The following is a 20,750-nucleotide window of genomic DNA, read 5'->3' as shown; positions in this document are numbered from 1 at the left end:
GTGGTTCTTGACACATGCTAACTCTTAAGATGCTAACTTTTTTTTGGTGCAAATTTTGCAGGCGTACACCTCAGAGTCATATAACGTGGTTCTTGACACATGCTAACTCTTAAGATGCTAACTTTTTTTTGGTGCAAATTTTGCAGGCGTATACCTCAGAGTCATATAACGTGGTTCTTGACACATGCTAACTGTTAAGATGCTAACTTTTTTTTGGTGCAAATTTTGCAGGCGTATACCTCAGAGTCATATAACTTGGTTCTTGACACATGCTAACTGTTAAGATGCTAACTTTTTTTTGTGCAAATTTTGCAGGCGTACACCTGAGTCATATAACTTGGTTCTTGACACATGCTAACTGTTAAGATGCTAACTTTTTTTTGCAAATTTTGCAGGCGTACACCTCAGAGTCATATAACTTGGTTCTTGACACATGCTAACTGTTAAGATGCTAACTTTTTTTTGTGCAAATTTTGCAGGCGTACACCTGAGTCATATAACTTGGTTCTTGACACATGCTAACTGTTAAGATGCTAACTTTTTTTTTGCAAATTTTGCAGGCGTACACCTCAGTCATATAACGTGGTTCTTGACACATGCTAACTGTTAAGATGCTAACTTTTTTTTGCAAATTTTGCAGGCGTACACCTCAGAGTCATATAACTTGGTTCTTGACACATGCTAACTGTTAAGATGCTAACTTTTATTTTTTTGCAAATTTTGCAGGTGTACACCTCAGAGTCATATAACTTGGTTCTTGGCACATGCTAACTGTTAAGATGCTAACTTTTTTGTGTGCAAATTTTGCAGGCGTACACCTCAGAGTCATATAACGTGGTTCTTGACACATGCTAACTGTTAAGATGCTAACTTTGTTTGGCTAATTTTGCAGGCGTACACTTCAGAGTCATATAACTTGGTTCTTGGCACATGCTAACTGTTAAGATGCTAACTTTTTTGTGTGCAAATTTTGCAGGCGTACACCTCAGAGTCATATAACGTGGTTCTTGACACATGCTAACTGTTAAGATGCTAACTTTGTTTTGCTAATTTTTGCAGGTGTACACCTCAGAGTCATATAACGTGGTTCTTGACACTTGCTAACTGTTAAGGTGCTAACTTTTTTTTGCAAATTTTGCAGGCGTACACCTCAGAGTCATATAACTTGGTTCTTGACACATGCTAACTGTTAAGATGCTATCTTTTTTTTTGCAAATTTTGCAGGCGTACACCTCAGTCATATAACGTGGTTCTTGACACATGCTAACTGTTAAGATGCTAACTTTTTTTTGCAAATTTTGCAGGCGTACACCTCAGAGTCATATAACGTGGTTCTTGACACATGCTAACTGTTAAGATGCTAACTTTTATTTTTTTGCAAATTTTGCAGGCGTACACCTCAGAGTCATATAACGTGGTTCTTGGCACATACTAACTGTTAAGATGCTAACTTTTTTGTGTGCAAATTTTGCAGGCGTACACCTCAGAGTCATATAACGTGGTTCTTGGCACATGCTAACTGTTAAGATGCTAACTTTTTTGTGTGCAAATTTTGCAGGCGTACACCTCAGAGTCATATAACGTGGTTCTTGACACATGCTAACTCTTAAGATGCTAACTTTTTTTTGGTGCAAATTTTGCAGGCGTACACCTCAGAGTCATATAACGTGGTTCTTGACACATGCTAACTCTTAAGATGCTAACTTTTTTTTGGTGCAAATTTTGCAGGCGTATACCTCAGAGTCATATAACGTGGTTCTTGACACATGCTAACTGTTAAGATGCTAACTTTTTTTTGGTGCAAATTTTGCAGGCGTATACCTCAGAGTCATATAACTTGGTTCTTGACACATGCTAACTGTTAAGATGCTAACTTTTTTTTGTGCAAATTTTGCAGGCGTACACCTGAGTCATATAACTTGGTTCTTGACACATGCTAACTGTTAAGATGCTAACTTTTTTTTGCAAATTTTGCAGGCGTACACCTCAGAGTCATATAACTTGGTTCTTGACACATGCTAACTGTTAAGATGCTAACTTTTTTTTGTGCAAATTTTGCAGGCGTACACCTGAGTCATATAACTTGGTTCTTGACACATGCTAACTGTTAAGATGCTAACTTTTTTTTTGCAAATTTTGCAGGCGTACACCTCAGTCATATAACGTGGTTCTTGACACATGCTAACTGTTAAGATGCTAACTTTTTTTTGCAAATTTTGCAGGCGTACACCTCAGAGTCATATAACTTGGTTCTTGACACATGCTAACTGTTAAGATGCTAACTTTTATTTTTTTGCAAATTTTGCAGGTGTACACCTCAGAGTCATATAACTTGGTTCTTGGCACATGCTAACTGTTAAGATGCTAACTTTTTTGTGTGCAAATTTTGCAGGCGTACACCTCAGAGTCATATAACGTGGTTCTTGACACATGCTAACTGTTAAGATGCTAACTTTGTTTGGCTAATTTTGCAGGCGTACACTTCAGAGTCATATAACTTGGTTCTTGGCACATGCTAACTGTTAAGATGCTAACTTTTTTGTGTGCAAATTTTGCAGGCGTACACCTCAGAGTCATATAACGTGGTTCTTGACACATGCTAACTGTTAAGATGCTAACTTTGTTTTGCTAATTTTTGCAGGTGTACACCTCAGAGTCATATAACGTGGTTCTTGACACTTGCTAACTGTTAAGGTGCTAACTTTTTTTTGCAAATTTTGCAGGCGTACACCTCAGAGTCATATAACTTGGTTCTTGACACATGCTAACTGTTAAGATGCTATCTTTTTTTTTGCAAATTTTGCAGGCGTACACCTCAGTCATATAACGTGGTTCTTGACACATGCTAACTGTTAAGATGCTAACTTTTTTTTGCAAATTTTGCAGGCGTACACCTCAGAGTCATATAACGTGGTTCTTGACACATGCTAACTGTTAAGATGCTAACTTTTATTTTTTTGCAAATTTTGCAGGCGTACACCTCAGAGTCATATAACGTGGTTCTTGGCACATACTAACTGTTAAGATGCTAACTTTTTTGTGTGCAAATTTTGCAGGCGTACACCTCAGAGTCATATAACGTGGTTCTTGACACATGCTAACTGTTAAGATGCTAACTTTGTTTTGCTAATTTTGCAGGCGTACACCTCAGAGTCATATAACTTGGTTCTTGGCACATGCTAACTGTTAAGATGCTAACTTTTTTGTGTGCAAATTTTGCAGGCGTACACCTCAGAGTCATATAACGTGGTTCTTGACACATGCTAACTGTTAAGATGCTAACTTTTTTTTGGTGCAAATTTTGCAGGCGTATACCTCAGAGTCATATAACTTGGTTCTTGACACATGCTAACTGTTAAGATGCTAACTTTTTTTTGTGCAAATTTTGCAGGCGTACACCTGAGTCATATAACTTGGTTCTTGACACATGCTAACTGTTAAGATGCTAACTTTTTTTTGCAAATTTTGCAGGCGTACACCTCAGAGTCATATAACGTGGTTCTTGACACATGCTAACTGTTAAGATGCTAACTTTTTTGTGTGCAAATTTTGCAGGCGTACACCTCAGAGTCATATAACGTGGTTCTTGACACATGCTAACTGTTAAGATGCTAACTTTGTTTGGCTAATTTTGCAGGCGTACACTTCAGAGTCATATAACTTGGTTCTTGGCACATGCTAACTGTTAAGATGCTAACTTTTTTGTGTGCAAATTTTGCAGGCGTACACCTCAGAGTCATATAACGTGGTTCTTGACACATGCTAACTGTTAAGATGCTAACTTTGTTTTGCTAATTTTTGCAGGTGTACACCTCAGAGTCATATAACGTGGTTCTTGACACTTGCTAACTGTTAAGGTGCTAACTTTTTTTTGCAAATTTTGCAGGCGTACACCTCAGAGTCATATAACTTGGTTCTTGACACATGCTAACTGTTAAGATGCTATCTTTTTTTTTGCAAATTTTGCAGGCGTACACCTCAGTCATATAACGTGGTTCTTGACACATGCTAACTGTTAAGATGCTAACTTTTTTTTGCAAATTTTGCAGGCGTACACCTCAGAGTCATATAACGTGGTTCTTGACACATGCTAACTGTTAAGATGCTAACTTTTATTTTTTTGCAAATTTTGCAGGCGTACACCTCAGAGTCATATAACGTGGTTCTTGGCACATACTAACTGTTAAGATGCTAACTTTTTTGTGTGCAAATTTTGCAGGCGTACACCTCAGAGTCATATAACGTGGTTCTTGACACATGCTAACTGTTAAGATGCTAACTTTGTTTTGCTAATTTTGCAGGCGTACACCTCAGAGTCATATAACTTGGTTCTTGGCACATGCTAACTGTTAAGATGCTAACTTTTTTGTGTGCAAATTTTGCAGGCGTACACCTCAGAGTCATATAACGTGGTTCTTGACACATGCTAACTGTTAAGATGCTAACTTTGTTTTGCTAATTTTGCAGGTGTACACCTCAGAGTCATATAACTTGGTTCTTGGCACATGCTAACTGTTAAGATGCTAACTTTTTTTTTGCAAATTTTGCAGGCGTACACCTCAGTCATATAACTTGGTTCTTGACACATGCTAACTGTTAAGATGCTAACTTTTTTTTTGGAAATTTTGCAGGCGTACACCTCAGAGTCATATAACGTGGTTCTTGACACATGCTAACTGTTAAGATGCTAACTTATTTTTTGCAAATCTTGCAGGCGTACACCTCAGAGTCATATAACTTGGTTCTTGACACATGCTAACTGTTAATATGCTAACTTTTTTTTTGCAAATTTTGCAGGCGTACACCTCAGTCATATAACTTGGTTCTTGACACATGCTAACTGTTAAGATGCTAACTTTTATTTTTTTGCAAATTTTGCAGGCGTACACCTCAGTCATATAACGTGGTTCTTGACACATGCTAACTGTTGGGATGCTAACTTTTATTTTTTTGCAAATTTTGCAGGCGTACACCTCAGAGTCATATAACGTGGTTCTTGACACATGCTAACTGTTAAGATGCTAACTTTGTTTTGCTAATTTTGCAGGCGTACACCTCAGAGTCCTATAACTTGGTTCTTGGCACATGCTAACTGTTAAGATGCTAACTTTTTTGTGTGCAAATTTTGCAGGCGTACACCTCAGAGTCATATAACGTGGTTCTTGACACATGCTAACTGTTAAGATGCTAACTTTTTTTTTTGCAAATTTTGCAGGCGTACACCTCAGAGTCATATAACTTGGTTCTTGACACATGCTAACTGTTAAGATGCTAACTTTTATTTTTTTGCAAATTTTGCAGGTGTACACCTCAGAGTCATATAACTTGGTTCTTGGCACATGCTAACTGTTAAGATGCTAACTTTTTTGTGTGCAAATTTTGCAGGCGTACACCTCAGAGTCATATAACTTGGTTCTTGACACATGCTAACTGTTAAGATGCTAACTTTTTTGTGTGCAAATTTTGCAGGCGTACACCTCAGAGTCATATAACGTGGTTCTTGACACATGCTAACTGTTAAGATGCTAACTTTGTTTTGCTAATTTTGCAGGCGTACACCTCAGAGTCATATAACTTGGTTCTTGGCACATGCTAACTGTTAAGATGCTAACTTTTTTGTGTGCAAATTTTGCAGGCGTACACCTCAGAGTCATATAACGTGGTTCTTGGCACATGCTAACTGTTAAGATGCTAACTTTTTTGTGTGCAAATTTTGCAGGCGTACACCTCGGAGTCATATAACGTGGTTCTTGACACATGCTAACTGTTAAGATGCTAACTTTGTTTGGCTAATTTTGCAGGCGTACACTTCAGAGTCATATAACTTGGTTCTTGGCACATGCTAACTGTTAAGATGCTAACTTTTTTGTGTGCAAATTTTGCAGGCGTACACCTCAGAGTCATATAACGTGGTTCTTGACACATGCTAACTGTTAAGATGCTAACTTTGTTTTGCTAATTTTTGCAGGTGTACACCTCAGAGTCATATAACGTGGTTCTTGACACTTGCTAACTGTTAAGGTGCTAACTTTTTTTTGCAAATTTTGCAGGCGTACACCTCAGAGTCATATAACTTGGTTCTTGACACATGCTAACTGTTAAGATGCTATCTTTTTTTTGCAAATTTTGCAGGCGTACACCTCAGTCATATAACGTGGTTCTTGACACATGCTAACTGTTAAGATGCTAACTTTTTTTTGCAAATTTTGCAGGCGTACACCTCAGAGTCATATAACGTGGTTCTTGACACATGCTAACTGTTAAGATGCTAACTTTTATTTTTTTGCAAATTTTGCAGGCGTACACCTCAGAGTCATATAACGTGGTTCTTGGCACATACTAACTGTTAAGATGCTAACTTTTTTGTGTGCAAATTTTGCAGGCGTACACCTCAGAGTCATATAACGTGGTTCTTGACACATGCTAACTGTTAAGATGCTAACTTTGTTTTGCTAATTTTGCAGGCGTACACCTCAGAGTCATATAACTTGGTTCTTGGCACATGCTAACTGTTAAGATGCTAACTTTTTTGTGTGCAAATTTTGCAGGCGTACACCTCAGAGTCATATAACGTGGTTCTTGACACATGCTAACTGTTAAGATGCTAACTTTGTTTTGCTAATTTTGCAGGTGTACACCTCAGAGTCATATAACTTGGTTCTTGGCACATGCTAACTGTTAAGATGCTAACTTTTTTTTTGCAAATTTTGCAGGCGTACACCTCAGTCATATAACTTGGTTCTTGACACATGCTAACTGTTAAGATGCTAACTTTTTTTTTGGAAATTTTGCAGGCGTACACCTCAGAGTCATATAACGTGGTTCTTGACACATGCTAACTGTTAAGATGCTAACTTATTTTTTGCAAATCTTGCAGGCGTACACCTCAGAGTCATATAACTTGGTTCTTGACACATGCTAACTGTTAATATGCTAACTTTTTTTTTGCAAATTTTGCAGGCGTACACCTCAGTCATATAACTTGGTTCTTGACACATGCTAACTGTTAAGATGCTAACTTTTATTTTTTTGCAAATTTTGCAGGCGTACACCTCAGTCATATAACGTGGTTCTTGACACATGCTAACTGTTGGGATGCTAACTTTTATTTTTTTGCAAATTTTGCAGGCGTACACCTCAGAGTCATATAACGTGGTTCTTGACACATGCTAACTGTTAAGATGCTAACTTTGTTTTGCTAATTTTGCAGGCGTACACCTCAGAGTCCTATAACTTGGTTCTTGGCACATGCTAACTGTTAAGATGCTAACTTTTTTGTGTGCAAATTTTGCAGGCGTACACCTCAGAGTCATATAACGTGGTTCTTGACACATGCTAACTGTTAAGATGCTAACTTTTTTTTTTGCAAATTTTGCAGGCGTACACCTCAGAGTCATATAACTTGGTTCTTGACACATGCTAACTGTTAAGATGCTAACTTTTATTTTTTTGCAAATTTTGCAGGTGTACACCTCAGAGTCATATAACTTGGTTCTTGGCACATGCTAACTGTTAAGATGCTAACTTTTTTGTGTGCAAATTTTGCAGGCGTACACCTCAGAGTCATATAACTTGGTTCTTGACACATGCTAACTGTTAAGATGCTAACTTTTTTGTGTGCAAATTTTGCAGGCGTACACCTCAGAGTCATATAACGTGGTTCTTGACACATGCTAACTGTTAAGATGCTAACTTTGTTTTGCTAATTTTGCAGGCGTACACCTCAGAGTCATATAACTTGGTTCTTGACACATGCTAACTGTTAAGATGCTAACTTTTATTTTTTTTACACATTTTGCAGGCCACTAATGCTAATGTTCCATGCTCACAATAGCATGCTAACATTTTCAGCCAATTTCTTTGCAGTTAAGTTTGCACATTTCAACATTCATGTATTTTACTTCTAATAACCCATTTCTATCAGGTTTTTTTTTTTTTAATGTCCAGTACACTGAATTCCATTGAACATGGTTTGAGACCGAGTGTGCATCTTTTCAAAATATTTTCCACACGTATGAATAGGGATGATGTTCGAAACTGGTTCTCCCGGTTGTTCGATAAGAAAAGAACCGATTCCATGGACTCAAATCCCTTTTTGAGAACCGGTTCCCGTTATCGAGTTGGTTCTTTCCATTGCCGTCCCACAGGGGCATTTCCTGTGGGACGGCAATGTTATGCCCATTTGATTGTAGACTCTTACTGACACCTTGTGGCGATATGAAAATACTACGCGTCATCAGTTTGGGCACTTCCGGGTTGGCGACGTCAGTTCAGTTCATGAGACAATTGAGAAGTAGAAAAGTTGTGTTAGCTCTTACAAGCCTTGGACAAGATAAGTCTGTAAGTAAACTGTTTAACTTGTTTATGTAACTCAATATAAGGTGGAAAGTGGTTACATTTGGTACTAAGATGTTTATTGAAAAACGATTTTTGTGCACTGATGTTTTGAGGACTTAAAATGGCTGCCAGTCGTGTATTTCCACCATCGAAATAATTTTTTGGAAGAAGAATTGTTGATTGATGACTGTGGTGTTCTTAGTGTCATAGTGTGTGTAGTTGGTATGTTCCAATAGCAGTAGAAGTGCACTTTTTGGAGAGCTGTATTATTTTCAGTTTTGTGCCCAAGGGACTGATTTTATTTCACACTATATTATTATTTATACACCTATAGTGATCACAGAGACAGGTTGTTTTTGTGTTACTGTATATATTTGTTTTTCTGAAAAATCCCACTTAATATACTTTGGGTAACAACATTCAATATTTTTTTTTTTTTTTAGGGGGGTAACAGTCAATATTTATTTATTTATTTAATTTTTAATTTTTCTTATAAAATAAAAGTGAGCTTTTGTTAAACCAAATATTGTGTTTTTTTCCATTTACAACAACCTATCTGGATTCGATAAGAGAATCGATAAGGAATCGGTTCGATAAGAGGATTCGATAATTTCTTATCAAACATCATCCCCACGTATGAATCATATTTGCATTATGGAGTCGTACATTTCAATTCAAGCTGTTGATGGCCACAGGGACAGCTGACACCTTGGACAGATCAGCTGTCAATCACAGGACCGACACACGGACACGCAGTTGCATATTTATTCTTCTTGTCCCCGAGAGGGACAAGCGGTAGGAAACGGATGTTGCCCCCCATTGGATTATTCACACTCAATAGTAAACCTCCGTGTCCTGAAATAGTTCTCTATTTCCTCCAGTGAGCGGCCGCGAGTCTCCGGGACGCAGACGGCGGTGAAGAGCAGGCACAGGACGCACACCACGGTGAAGAAAAGGTATGGCACGTACAGGCCGTACCTGTCCACCAGGTGTGTGAAGGCCTCGGTGAGGGCAAAGGCCGTCAACCAGCTGACCGCCACGCACAGGCCCGAGGCCACGCCCCTGACCACGAGAGGTAACACCTCTGACATCAGCAGCCAGGTGATGGGCCCCCAACCCATGGCGTATCCTAGGAGACAAAGACAATGAAACATTTAGTATACAACACATCAAATTAAATGTTTTTGCATGTATTAAAGATACACACTATTTCCACTTTTTTTCTAACAATGTTTGACAATATTCTCAGAATTTTAAAAATGTGTTTTTGTAAAAATATAATAGGATTTTATTATGACTTTTTCTTACAATGTATAATATGCAGCATAATACTATCAAGTAAATCATTATGTATATTATTCACTATAATTTATTGTTCATTACTTATTATTACCATTCATTTTACTAAGTCTTTTTCTTGTTGTAACTCATAAAGTTACCACATTTTCATTCCTTTTTAAGATCATTTCTTTCACTGTCACTCTATATTGTACTTCTTTCTTTTGGCCACACAACTTCAATCTCATCATTTCTTTTAAAGGCCTACTGAAATGATTTTTTTTATTTAAACGGGGATAGCAGATCCATTCTATGTGTCATACTTGATCATTTTGCGATATTGCCATATTTTTGCTGAAAGGATTTGGTATAGAACAACGTCGATTAAAAGGGCTTTGGAAAACCAGGAATTCTGGAACATCCTGGAATTTTTTTGAACTTGGAAAAAGTGTAGTTCCAGGAAGGTGGAATGTGTGGAATGGTTTGAATAGGTTGAAAAATGTGGAAATGGTGGAAGTTTGAAAAATGGCCAATTCATTTTGAATGGGAAAAACGTCCCAGAGAACCGGGAAATCTGGGAATTTTTGGAATTTGTCAAGGGAAATCCTACGATTCCTGAATAGGCTGAACAGTTTGAAGTTGGAACGCTTTGAATCGGTTGAAGAAATTTGGGAATTGTGCAACTTGGAAAAATGTCCCATTCATTTCAATGGGAATTTCCTGGAAATTTGGGAATAGTGGGCTTTTTTTGAAAAAAATTATGAGGATGAATGTCCTGAATGAGCTGAATTGGTTGGTATTAGAATTGTTTAAATCAGTCAAGAAATGTTGACGTAGTAACACGTTGAATTGAGAAATGGTAATATGGAATTCCTGGAATTTCAGGATAACTGGGAATTTTTCCAGTTCAAAAAACCACTTTGTTTTTTTGTCCTAATTAAGAGAAATTATTTAACAGTGGAATGGTTGAAAAATGTGGAAGGAGTAGTCGCCAGAAAACAGGGTGAAAATAGGGCTTTGGACAACCAGGAATTCTGGAAAATCCTGGAATTTTTTTGAACTTGGAAAAAGTGTAGTTCCAGGAAGGTGGAATGTGTTGAATGGTTTGAATAGGTTGACAAATGTGCAAATGGTGGAAGTTTGAAAAATGGCCAATTCATTTTGAATGGGAAAAATGTCCCGGAGAACCGGGAATTCTGGGAAATCTGGGAATTTTTGGGATTTGTCAAGGGAAATCCTGTGATTCCTGAATAGGCTGAACAGTTTGAAGTTGGAACGCTTTGAATTGGTTGAAAAAATGTGGGAATTGTTTAACTTGGAAAAATGTCCCATTCATTTTAATGGTAATTTCCTGGAAATTTGGGAATTTTGGGAAAAGCGGGCTTTTTTTGGAAAAAGATTAAGAGCATGAATGTCCTGAATGAGCTGAATTGGTTGTTATTAGAATTGTTTAAATCGGTCAAGAAATGTTGACGTAGTAACATGTTGAATTGAGAGATGGTATTACGGAATTCCTGGAATTTCAGGATAACTGGGATTGTTTCCAGTTCGAAAAACAACTTTGTTTTTTTGTCCTAATTAAGAGGAATGATTTAATGGTGGAATAATTGAAAAATGTGGAAGAAGTAGTCGCCAGAAAAAAGGGTGGAAATAGGGCTCTGGAAAACCAGGAATTCTAGAAAATCCTGGAATTTTTTTGAACTTGGAAAAATTGTAGTTACAGGATGGTGGAATGGTTTGAATAGGTTGAAAAATGCGGAAATGGTGGAAGTTTGAAAAATGGCCAATTCATTTTGAATGGGAAAAATGTCCCGGAGAACCGGGAATTCTGGGAAATCTGGGAATTTTTGGAATTTGTCAAGGGAAATCCTGTGATTCCTGAATAGGCTGAACAGTTTGAAGTTGGAACGCTTTGAATTGGTTGAAAAAATGTGGGAATTGTGCAACTTGGAAAAATGTCCCATTCATTTCAATGGTAATTTCCTGGAAATTTGGGAATTTTGGGAAAAGCGGGCTTTTTTTGGAAAAAGATTAAGAGCATGAATGTCCTGAATGAGCTGAATTGGTTGGTATTAGAATTGTTTAAATCGGTCAAGAAATGTTGACGTAGTAACATGTTGAATTGAGAGATGGTATTACGGAATTCCTGGAATTTCAGGATAACTGGGAATTTTTCCAGTTCGAAAAACAACTTTGTTTTTTTGTCCTAATTAAGAGGAATGATTTAATGGTGGAATAATTGAAAATGTGGAAGAAGTAGTCGCCAGAAAAAAGGGTGGAAATAGGGCTTTGGAAAACCAGGAATTCTGAAAAAATCCTGGAATTTTTTGGAACTTGGAAAAATGGTAGTTCCAGGCTGGTGGAATGGTTTGAATAGGTTGAAAAATGTGGAAATGGTGGAAGTTTGAAAAATGGCCAATTCATTTTGAATGGGAAAAATGTCCCGGAGAACCGGGAATTCTGGGAAATCTGGGAATTTTTGGAATTTGTCAAGGGAAATCCTACGGTTCCTGAATAGGATGAACAGTTTGAAGTTGGAACGCTTTGAATTGGTTGAAAAAATGTGGGAATTGTGCAACTTGGAAAAATGTCCCATTCATTTCAATGGGAATTTCCTGGAAATTTGGGAATTTTGGGAAAAGCGGGCTTTTTTTGGAAAAAGATTAAGAGCATGAATGTCCTGAATGAGCTGAATTGGTTGTTATTAGAATTGTTTAAATCGGTCAAGAAATGTTGACGTAGTAACATGTTGAATTGAGAAATGGTAATACGGAATTCCTGGAATTTCGGGATAACTGGGAATTTTTCCAGTTCAAAAAACAACTTAGTTTCTTTTGTCCTAATTAAGAGGAATGATTTAATAGTGGAACGGTTGAAAAATGTGGAAGGAGTAGTCGCCAGAAAAAAGGGTGGAAATAGGGCTTTGGACAACCAGGAATTCTGGAAAATCCTGGAATTTTTTTGAACTTGGAAAAAGTGTAGTTCCAGGAAGGTGGAATGTGTTGAATGGTTTGAATAGGTTGACAAATGTGCAAATGGTGGAAGTTTGAAAAATGGCCAATTCATTTTGAATGGGAAAAATGTCCCGGAGAACCGGGAATTCTGGGAAATCTGGGAATTTTTGGGATTTGTCAAGGGAAATCCTGTGATTCCTGAATAGGCTGAACAGTTTGAAGTTGGAACGCTTTGAATTGGTTGAAAAAATGTGGGAATTGTTTAACTTGGAAAAATGTCCCATTCATTTTAATGGTAATTTCCTGGAAATTTGGGAATTTTGGGAAAAGCGGGCTTTTTTTGGAAAAAGATTAAGAGCATGAATGTCCTGAATGAGCTGAATTGGTTGGTATTACAATTGTTTAAATCGGTCAAGAAATGTTGACGTAGTAACATGTTGAATTGAGAGATGGTATTACGGAATTCCTGGAATTTCAGGATAACTGGGAATTTTTCCAGTTCGAAAAACAACTTTGTTTTTTTGTCCTAATTAAGAGGAATGATTTAATGGTGGAATAATTGAAAAATGTGGAAGAAGTAGTCGCCAGAAAAAAGGGTGGAAATAGGGCTCTGGAAAACCAGGAATTCTGGAAAATCCTGGAATTTTTTTTAACTTGGAAAAATGGTAGTTCCAGGCTGGTGGAATGGAAATGGGAAAAATGTCCCGGAGAACCGGGAATTCTGGGAAACCTGGGAAATCTGGGAATTTTTGGAATTTGTCAAGGGAAATCCTAAGATTCCTGAATAGGCTGAACAGTTTGAAGTTGGAACGCTTTGAATCGGTTGAAAAAATGTGGGAATTGTGCAATTTGGAAAAATGTCCCATTCATTTCAATGAGAATTTCCTGGAAATTTGGGAATTTTGGGAAAAGCGGGCTTTTTTTTAAAAAAAAGATTAAGAGCATGAATGTCCTGAATGAGCTGAATTGGTTGGTATTATAATTGTTTAAATCGGTCAAGAAATGTTGACATGTTGAATTGAGAAATGGTATTACGGAATTCCTGGAATTTCAGGATAACTGGAATTTTTTTGAACTTGGAAAAAGGGTAGTTTGAATTTCCAGGATGGTGAAATGTGTTGAATGGTTTGAATAGGTTGAAAAATGTGCAAATGGTGGAAGTTTGAAAAATGGCCAATTCATTTCGAATGGGAAAAATGTCCCGGAGAACCGGGAATTCTGGGAAATCTGGGAATTTTTGGAATTTTTCAAGGGAAATCCTGCGATTCCTGGATAGGCTGAACAGTTTGAAGTTGGAACGCTTTGAATGGGGTGAAAAATGTGGAAGGTAGAGGGCGCCAAAATCTGAAGAAGAAGAATAAATAGATGAATTTTGATGTAGAAAACGTGTGAATGTTTGCAGCCTTCACACAATAATCATTTGGATATAATAGTTACATTTTATAACTAACTTTGTTTGTTACAGTAATAAATGAATAAAAAAAACATGTATATGCTTTAAATTGAAAGAAAAACCTGCAATGGGGTGAAGCTGCGAGATTTGAAGCGGGTGACGACTGAACTTTACAACTTTACTCTCGTTATATTTGGACTATTTAGTCTGGTGATTTCTTTTTTTACTTTGTTTTTTAAAATTTAGAATTTTTTCATTGATGTGAATGATTTCAGCCAGCTTTTATGACTCACCAAAAATGAATACCATAACGCTGATAAGTGGAATGGGGCCTGCAGCTGTGGTGTGTAAAGCACTCAGAGAGAGGTTGGAGGGTCCGGGGTCAGGTAGGTGAGGCGCGTTGAAGGAAATCATGGTGAGGGTCAGGCTGGACAAGAACATCAGGAAGCTTGAGGTGTACAGGAGAACTTTACGCCCGGCCTTGTCCATCAAAACCGCCGCCACGGTAACGGAAAGGAGGCGAACCAAGCCCACGATTACAGCGTCAAACCTGAGAGACGCAGATGCTTTGAAATACTCTCACAGATGATCCTTAAAGGTGCGTACCAGCATTTCGTACCCAGGATCCAGCGAGACGTTGCTCTGAGCAAAGATGGGCTGCAAGTAGACCAGAATGGGACTGATGCCGGTGAGCTGCTGCAGCAAACGCATCACCACGGAGATGATGATTGGCCAGTAGTAGACGGGCTTGGCCAGCTGGGACCATGCGAGATGTCTCTGCAGGCTGATACTGAGCTGCGGGGGACAAAACATGCGAGATGTCTCTGCAGGCTGATACTGAGCTGCGGGGGACAAAACATGCGAGATGTCTCTGCAGGCTGATACTGAGCTGCGGGGGACAAAACATGGGAGATGTCTCTGCAGGCTGATACTGAGCTGCGGGGGACAAAACATGCGAGATGTCTCTGCAGGCTGATACTGAGCTGCGGGGGACAAAACATGGGAGATGTCTCTGCAGGCTGATACTGAGCTGCGGGGGACAAAACATGCGAGATGTCTCTGCAGGCTGATACTGAGCTGCGGGGGACAAAACATGCGAGATGTCTCTGCAGGCTGATACTGAGCTGCGGGGGACAAAACATGCGAGATGTCTCTGCAGGCTGATACTGAGCTGCGGGGGACAAAACATGCGAGATGTCTCTGCAGGCTGATACTGAGCTGCGGGGGACAAAACATGGGAGATGTCTCTGCAGGCTGATACTGAGCTGCGGGGGACAAAACATGCGAGATGTCTCTGCAGGCTGATACTGAGCTGCGGGGGACAAAACATGCGAGATGTCTCTGCAGGCTGATACTGAGCTGCGGGGGACAAAACATGCGAGATGTCTCTGCAGGCTGATACTGAGCTGCGGGGGACAAAACATGGGAGATGTCTCTGCAGGCTGATACTGAGCTGCGGGGGACAAAACATGCGAGATGTCTCTGCAGGCTGATACTGAGCTGCGGGGGACAAAACATGGGAGATGTCTCTGCAGGCTGATACTGAGCTGCGGGGGACAAAACATGCGAGATGTCTCTGCAGGCTGATACTGAGCTGCGGGGGACAAAACATGCGAGATGTCTCTGCAGGCTGATACTGAGCTGCGGGGGACAAAACATGCGAGATGTCTCTGCAGGCTGATACTGAGCTGCGGGGGACAAAACATGCGAGATGTCTCTGCAGGCTGATACTGAGCTGCGGGGGACAAAACATGGGAGATGTCTCTGCAGGCTGATACTGAGCTGCGGGGGACAAAACATGCGAGATGTCTCTGCAGGCTGATACTGAGCTGCGGGGGACAAAACATGCGAGATGTCTCTGCAGGCTGATACTGAGCTGCGGGGGACAAAACATGGGAGATGTCTCTGCAGGCTGATACTGAGCTGCGGGGGACAAAACATGCGAGATGTCTCTGCAGGCTGATACTGAGCTGCGGGGGACAAAACATGCGAGATGTCTCTGCAGGCTGATACTGAGCTGCGGGGGACAAAACATGCGAGATGTCTCTGCAGGCTGATACTGAGCTGCGGGGGACAAAACATGGGAGATGTCTCTGCAGGCTGATACTGAGCTGCGGGGGACAAAACATGCGAGATGTCTCTGCAGGCTGATACTGAGCTGCGGGGGACAAAACATGCGAGATGTCTCTGCAGGCTGATACTGAGCTACGGGGGACAAAACATGGGAGATGTCTCTGCAGGCTGATACTGAGCTGCGGGGGACAAAACATGCGAGATGTCTCTGCAGGCTGATACTGAGCTGCGGGGGACAAAACATGCGAGATGTCTCTGCAGGCTGATACTGAGCTGCGGGGGACAAAACATGCGAGATGTCTCTGCAGGCTGATACTGAGCTGCGGGGGACAAAACATGCGAGATGTCTCTGCAGGCTGATACTGAGCTGCGGGGGACAAAACATGCGAGATGTCTCTGCAGGCTGATACTGAGCTGCGGGGGACAAAACATGGGAGATGTCTCTGCAGGCTGATACTGAGCTGCGGGGGACAAAACATGCGAGATGTCTCTGCAGGCTGATACTGAGCTGCGGGGGACAAAACATGCGAGATGTCTCTGCAGGCTGATACTGAGCTGCGGGGGACAAAACATGCGAGATGTCTCTGCAGGCTGATACTGAGCTGCGGGGGACAAAACATGGGAGATGTCTCTGCAGGCTGATACTGAGCTGCGGGGGACAAAACATGCGAGATGTCTCTGCAGGCTGATACTGAGCTGCGGGGGACAAAACATGGGAGATGTCTCTGCAGGCTGATACTGAGCTGCGGGGGACAAAACATGCGAGATGTCTCTGCAGGCTGATACTGAGCTGCGGGGGACAAAACATGCGAGATGTCTCTGCAGGCTGATACTGAGCTGCGGGGGACAAAACATGCGAGATGTCTCTGCAGGCTGATACTGAGCTGCGGGGGACAAAACATGCGAGATGTCTCTGCAGGCTGATACTGAGCTGCGGGGGACAAAACATGGGAGATGTCTCTGCAGGCTGATACTGAGCTGCGGGGGACAAAACATGCGAGATGTCTCTGCAGGCTGATACTGAGCTGCGGGGGACAAAACATGCGAGATGTCTCTGCAGGCTGATACTGAGCTGCGGGGGACAAAACATGGGAGATGTCTCTGCAGGCTGATACTGAGCTGCGGGGGACAAAACATGCGAGATGTCTCTGCAGGCTGATACTGAGCTGCGGGGGACAAAACATGCGAGATGTCTCTGCAGGCTGATACTGAGCTGCGGGGGACAAAACATGCGAGATGTCTCTGCAGGCTGATACTGAGCTGCGGGGGACAAAACATGGGAGATGTCTCTGCAGGCTGATACTGAGCTGCGGGGGACAAAACATGCGAGATGTCTCTGCAGGCTGATACTGAGCTGCGGGGGACAAAACATGCGAGATGTCTCTGCAGGCTGATACTGAGCTACGGGGGACAAAACATGGGAGATGTCTCTGCAGGCTGATACTGAGCTGCGGGGGACAAAACATGCGAGATGTCTCTGCAGGCTGATACTGAGCTGCGGGGGACAAAACATGCGAGATGTCTCTGCAGGCTGATACTGAGCTGCGGGGGACAAAACATGCGAGATGTCTCTGCAGGCTGATACTGAGCTGCGGGGGACAAAACATGGGAGATGTCTCTGCAGGCTGATACTGAGCTGCGGGGGACAAAACATGCGAGATGTCTCTGCAGGCTGATACTGAGCTGCGGGGGACAAAACATGCGAGATGTCTCTGCAGGCTGATACTGAGCTGCGGGGGACAAAACATGGGAGATGTCTCTGCAGGCTGATACTGAGCTGCGGGGGACAAACGTGAATTGTTGGTATTCCCACACGGGACTTCTTCCAGGAAGTGAAAACCAGTGGTGGTCGACCAAGCTAAGATGGCGAACTATCGGAGTACAAAAAAAGACTTGAATCTTCCTTCAAAAAGCAGGTACCAGCAAAAAAAACGACATTTTATCCCTAAACGTTATCAAAAAAAGATTTGATATCAAGGATTATCTGTTGGTCGCGTTCCCAGACATATGGAACTATTGTGCTCCAGATGGAAAAGCACGGAGGTCTACAACTTCTTGATGTGTGACTGGGTCAAGGTCATTGGTATCAAGACTCTCCTGGATAAATATGTATCGTTTTTGCTCAGGTAAGGTTGTATTTCATGATTTAACTTTGCGTCTAAGATGCCATGTTTGTTGCTTTAGCACGTGCCGTTTACTAGTCGCGTCTTTATCAAAATATAACTATAGATGTAAACATTGTGTACGTGCTGAAATATTCATTTATGACTGTTTATCAAAATATAACTATAGATGTCAACATTGTGTACGTGCTGAAATATTAATTTGATTGTTAATCAAAATATAACTATAAATGTCAACATTGTGTATGTGCTGAAATATTAATTTGATTTTTAATCAAAATATAACTGTAGATGTCAACATTGTGTATGTGCTGAAATATTCATTTGATTGTTAATCAAAATATAACTATAGATGTCAACATTGTGTATGTGCCGAAAGATTAATTTATGATTGTTTATCAAAATATAACTATAGATGTCAACATTGTGTATGTGCTGAAATATTCATTAGATTTTTAATTAAAATATAACTATAGATGTCAACATTGTGTATGTGCTGAAAGATTAATTTACGATTGTTTACCAAATAATAACTATAGATGTTGTGTATTGCTGAAATATTCATTTGAATGTTAATCAAAATATAACTATAGATGTCAACATTGTGTATGTGCCTAAAGATTCATTTATGATTGTTTATCAAAATATAACTATAGATGTCAACATTGTGTATGTGCTAAAAGATTAATTTGTAAAAAATTAACTATAAATGTCAACATTGTGTATGTGCTGAAAGATTAATTTGATTGTTTATCAAAATATAACTATAGATGTCAACATTGTGTATGTGCTGAAAGATTCATTTATGACTGTTTATCAAAATACAACTATAGATGTCAACTAGAGATGTCCGATAATATCGGTCTGCCGATATTATCGGCCGATAAATGCTTTAAAATGTAATATCGGAAATTATCGGTATAGTTTTTTTTATCATCGGTATCGTTTTTTTTATTTTTTTTTTATTTTTTTAATTAAATCAACATAAAAAACACAAGATACACTTACAATTAGTGCACCAAGCCAAAAAACCTCCCTCCCCCATTTACACTCATTCACACAAAAGGGTTGTTTCTTTCTGTTATTAATATTCTGCTTCCTACATTATATATCAATATATATCAATACAGTCTGCAAGGGATACAGTCCGTAAGCACACTAATAGTACTAACCTTTAACAGTTAATTTTACTCATTTTCATTAATTACTAGTTTCTATGTAACTGTTTTTATATTGTTGTACTTTCTTTTTTATTCCAGAAAATGTTTTTAATTTATTTATCTTATTTTATTTATTTTTTTAAAAGGACCTTATCTTCACCATACCTGGTTGTCCAAATTAGGCAAAATAATGTGTTAATTCCACGACTGTATATATCGGTATCGGTTGATATCGGTAATTAAGAGTTGGACAATATCGGAATATCGGATATCGGCAAAAAGCCATTATCAGACATCCCTAATGTCAATATTCTGTATGTGCTGAAATATTAATTTGATTGTTTATCAAAATATAACTATAGATGTCTTCATTGTGTATGTGTGTGTGAATGTGGAAATAGTGTCAAAGTGCTTTGAGTACCTTGAAGGTAGAAAAGTGTTATACAAGTATAACCCATTTACCATTTACATAACCATTGAAATACTTTGTTTAGTTCAAGACTTACGGTCATTTAAAAACAGCACTGCACATCATGATGGCAAATACCGTTTAGATCAGGGGTCACCAACGCGGTGCCCGCGGGCACCAGGTAGCCCGTAAGGACCAGATGAGTAGCCCACTGGCCTGTTCTAAAAATAGCTCAAATAGCAGCACTTACCAGTGAGCTGCCTCTATTTTTTAAATTGTATTTATTTACTAGCAAGCTGGTCTCGCTTTGCCTGACATTTTTAATTCTAAGAGAGACAAAACTCAAATAGAATTTGAAAATCCAAGAAAATATTTTAAAGACTTGGTCTTCACTTGTTTAAATAAATTCATTAATGTTTTACTTTGCTTCTTATAACTTTCAGAAAGACAATTTTGGAGAAAAAATACAACCTTAAAAATTATTTTAGGATTTTTAAACACGTATACCTTTTTACCTTTTAAATTCCTTCCTCTTCTTTCCTGACAATTTAAATCAATGTTCAGGTAAATTTATTGTTTTTATTGTAAAGAATAATAATTACATTTTAATTTAATTCTTCCTTTTAGCTTCTGTTTTTTCGACGAAGAATATTTGTGTAATATTTCTTCAAACTTATTATGATTAAAATTCAAAAAAATTATTCTGGAAAATCTGTAGAATCAAATTTAAATCTTATTTCAAAGTCTTTTGAATTTCTTTTAAAAATTTTGTTCTGGAAAATGTAGAAGAAATAATGATTTGTCTTTGTTACAAATATAGCTTGGTCCAATTTGTTATATATTCTAACAAAGTGTAGATTGGATTTTAACCTATTTAAAACATGTCATCAAAATTCTAAAATTAATCTTGATCAGGAAAAATTACTAATGATGTTCCATAAATTATTTTTTTTATTTTTTTCAAAAAAGATTCGAATTAGCTAGTTTTTCTCTTCTTTTTTTCGGTTGAATTTTGAATTTTAA

At 39.2% G+C, this 20,750-nt stretch overlaps 1 protein-coding gene across 1 annotated transcript in view; it reads right to left on the bottom strand.

Annotated features, from left to right (window-relative positions):
- Positions 1 to 8,827: 8,827 nt before the first annotated feature.
- Positions 8,828 to 20,750, bottom strand: part of slc2a6 (solute carrier family 2 member 6) — a 21,230-nt gene continuing 9,307 nt past the window's right edge. Inside the window, exons 7-9 of the mRNA XM_062049350.1 lie at positions 14,582 to 14,757; positions 14,256 to 14,512; positions 8,828 to 9,466 (exon numbers count right to left, since the gene is read on the bottom strand). Of these exons, the coding sequence (XP_061905334.1) occupies positions 9,162 to 9,466; positions 14,256 to 14,512; positions 14,582 to 14,757 (738 nt within the window). The 3' untranslated portion in view covers positions 8,828 to 9,161. The remainder of the gene's footprint in view (positions 9,467 to 14,255; positions 14,513 to 14,581; positions 14,758 to 20,750) is intronic.

This window comes from Entelurus aequoreus, linkage group LG06 (genome assembly GCF_033978785.1).
Source record: "Entelurus aequoreus isolate RoL-2023_Sb linkage group LG06, RoL_Eaeq_v1.1, whole genome shotgun sequence".
Lineage (NCBI taxonomy): Eukaryota > Metazoa > Chordata > Actinopteri > Syngnathiformes > Syngnathidae > Entelurus > Entelurus aequoreus.
Note: the sequence above shows the minus strand (reverse complement) of the source record. Positions and strands in the feature narration are given on the sequence as shown.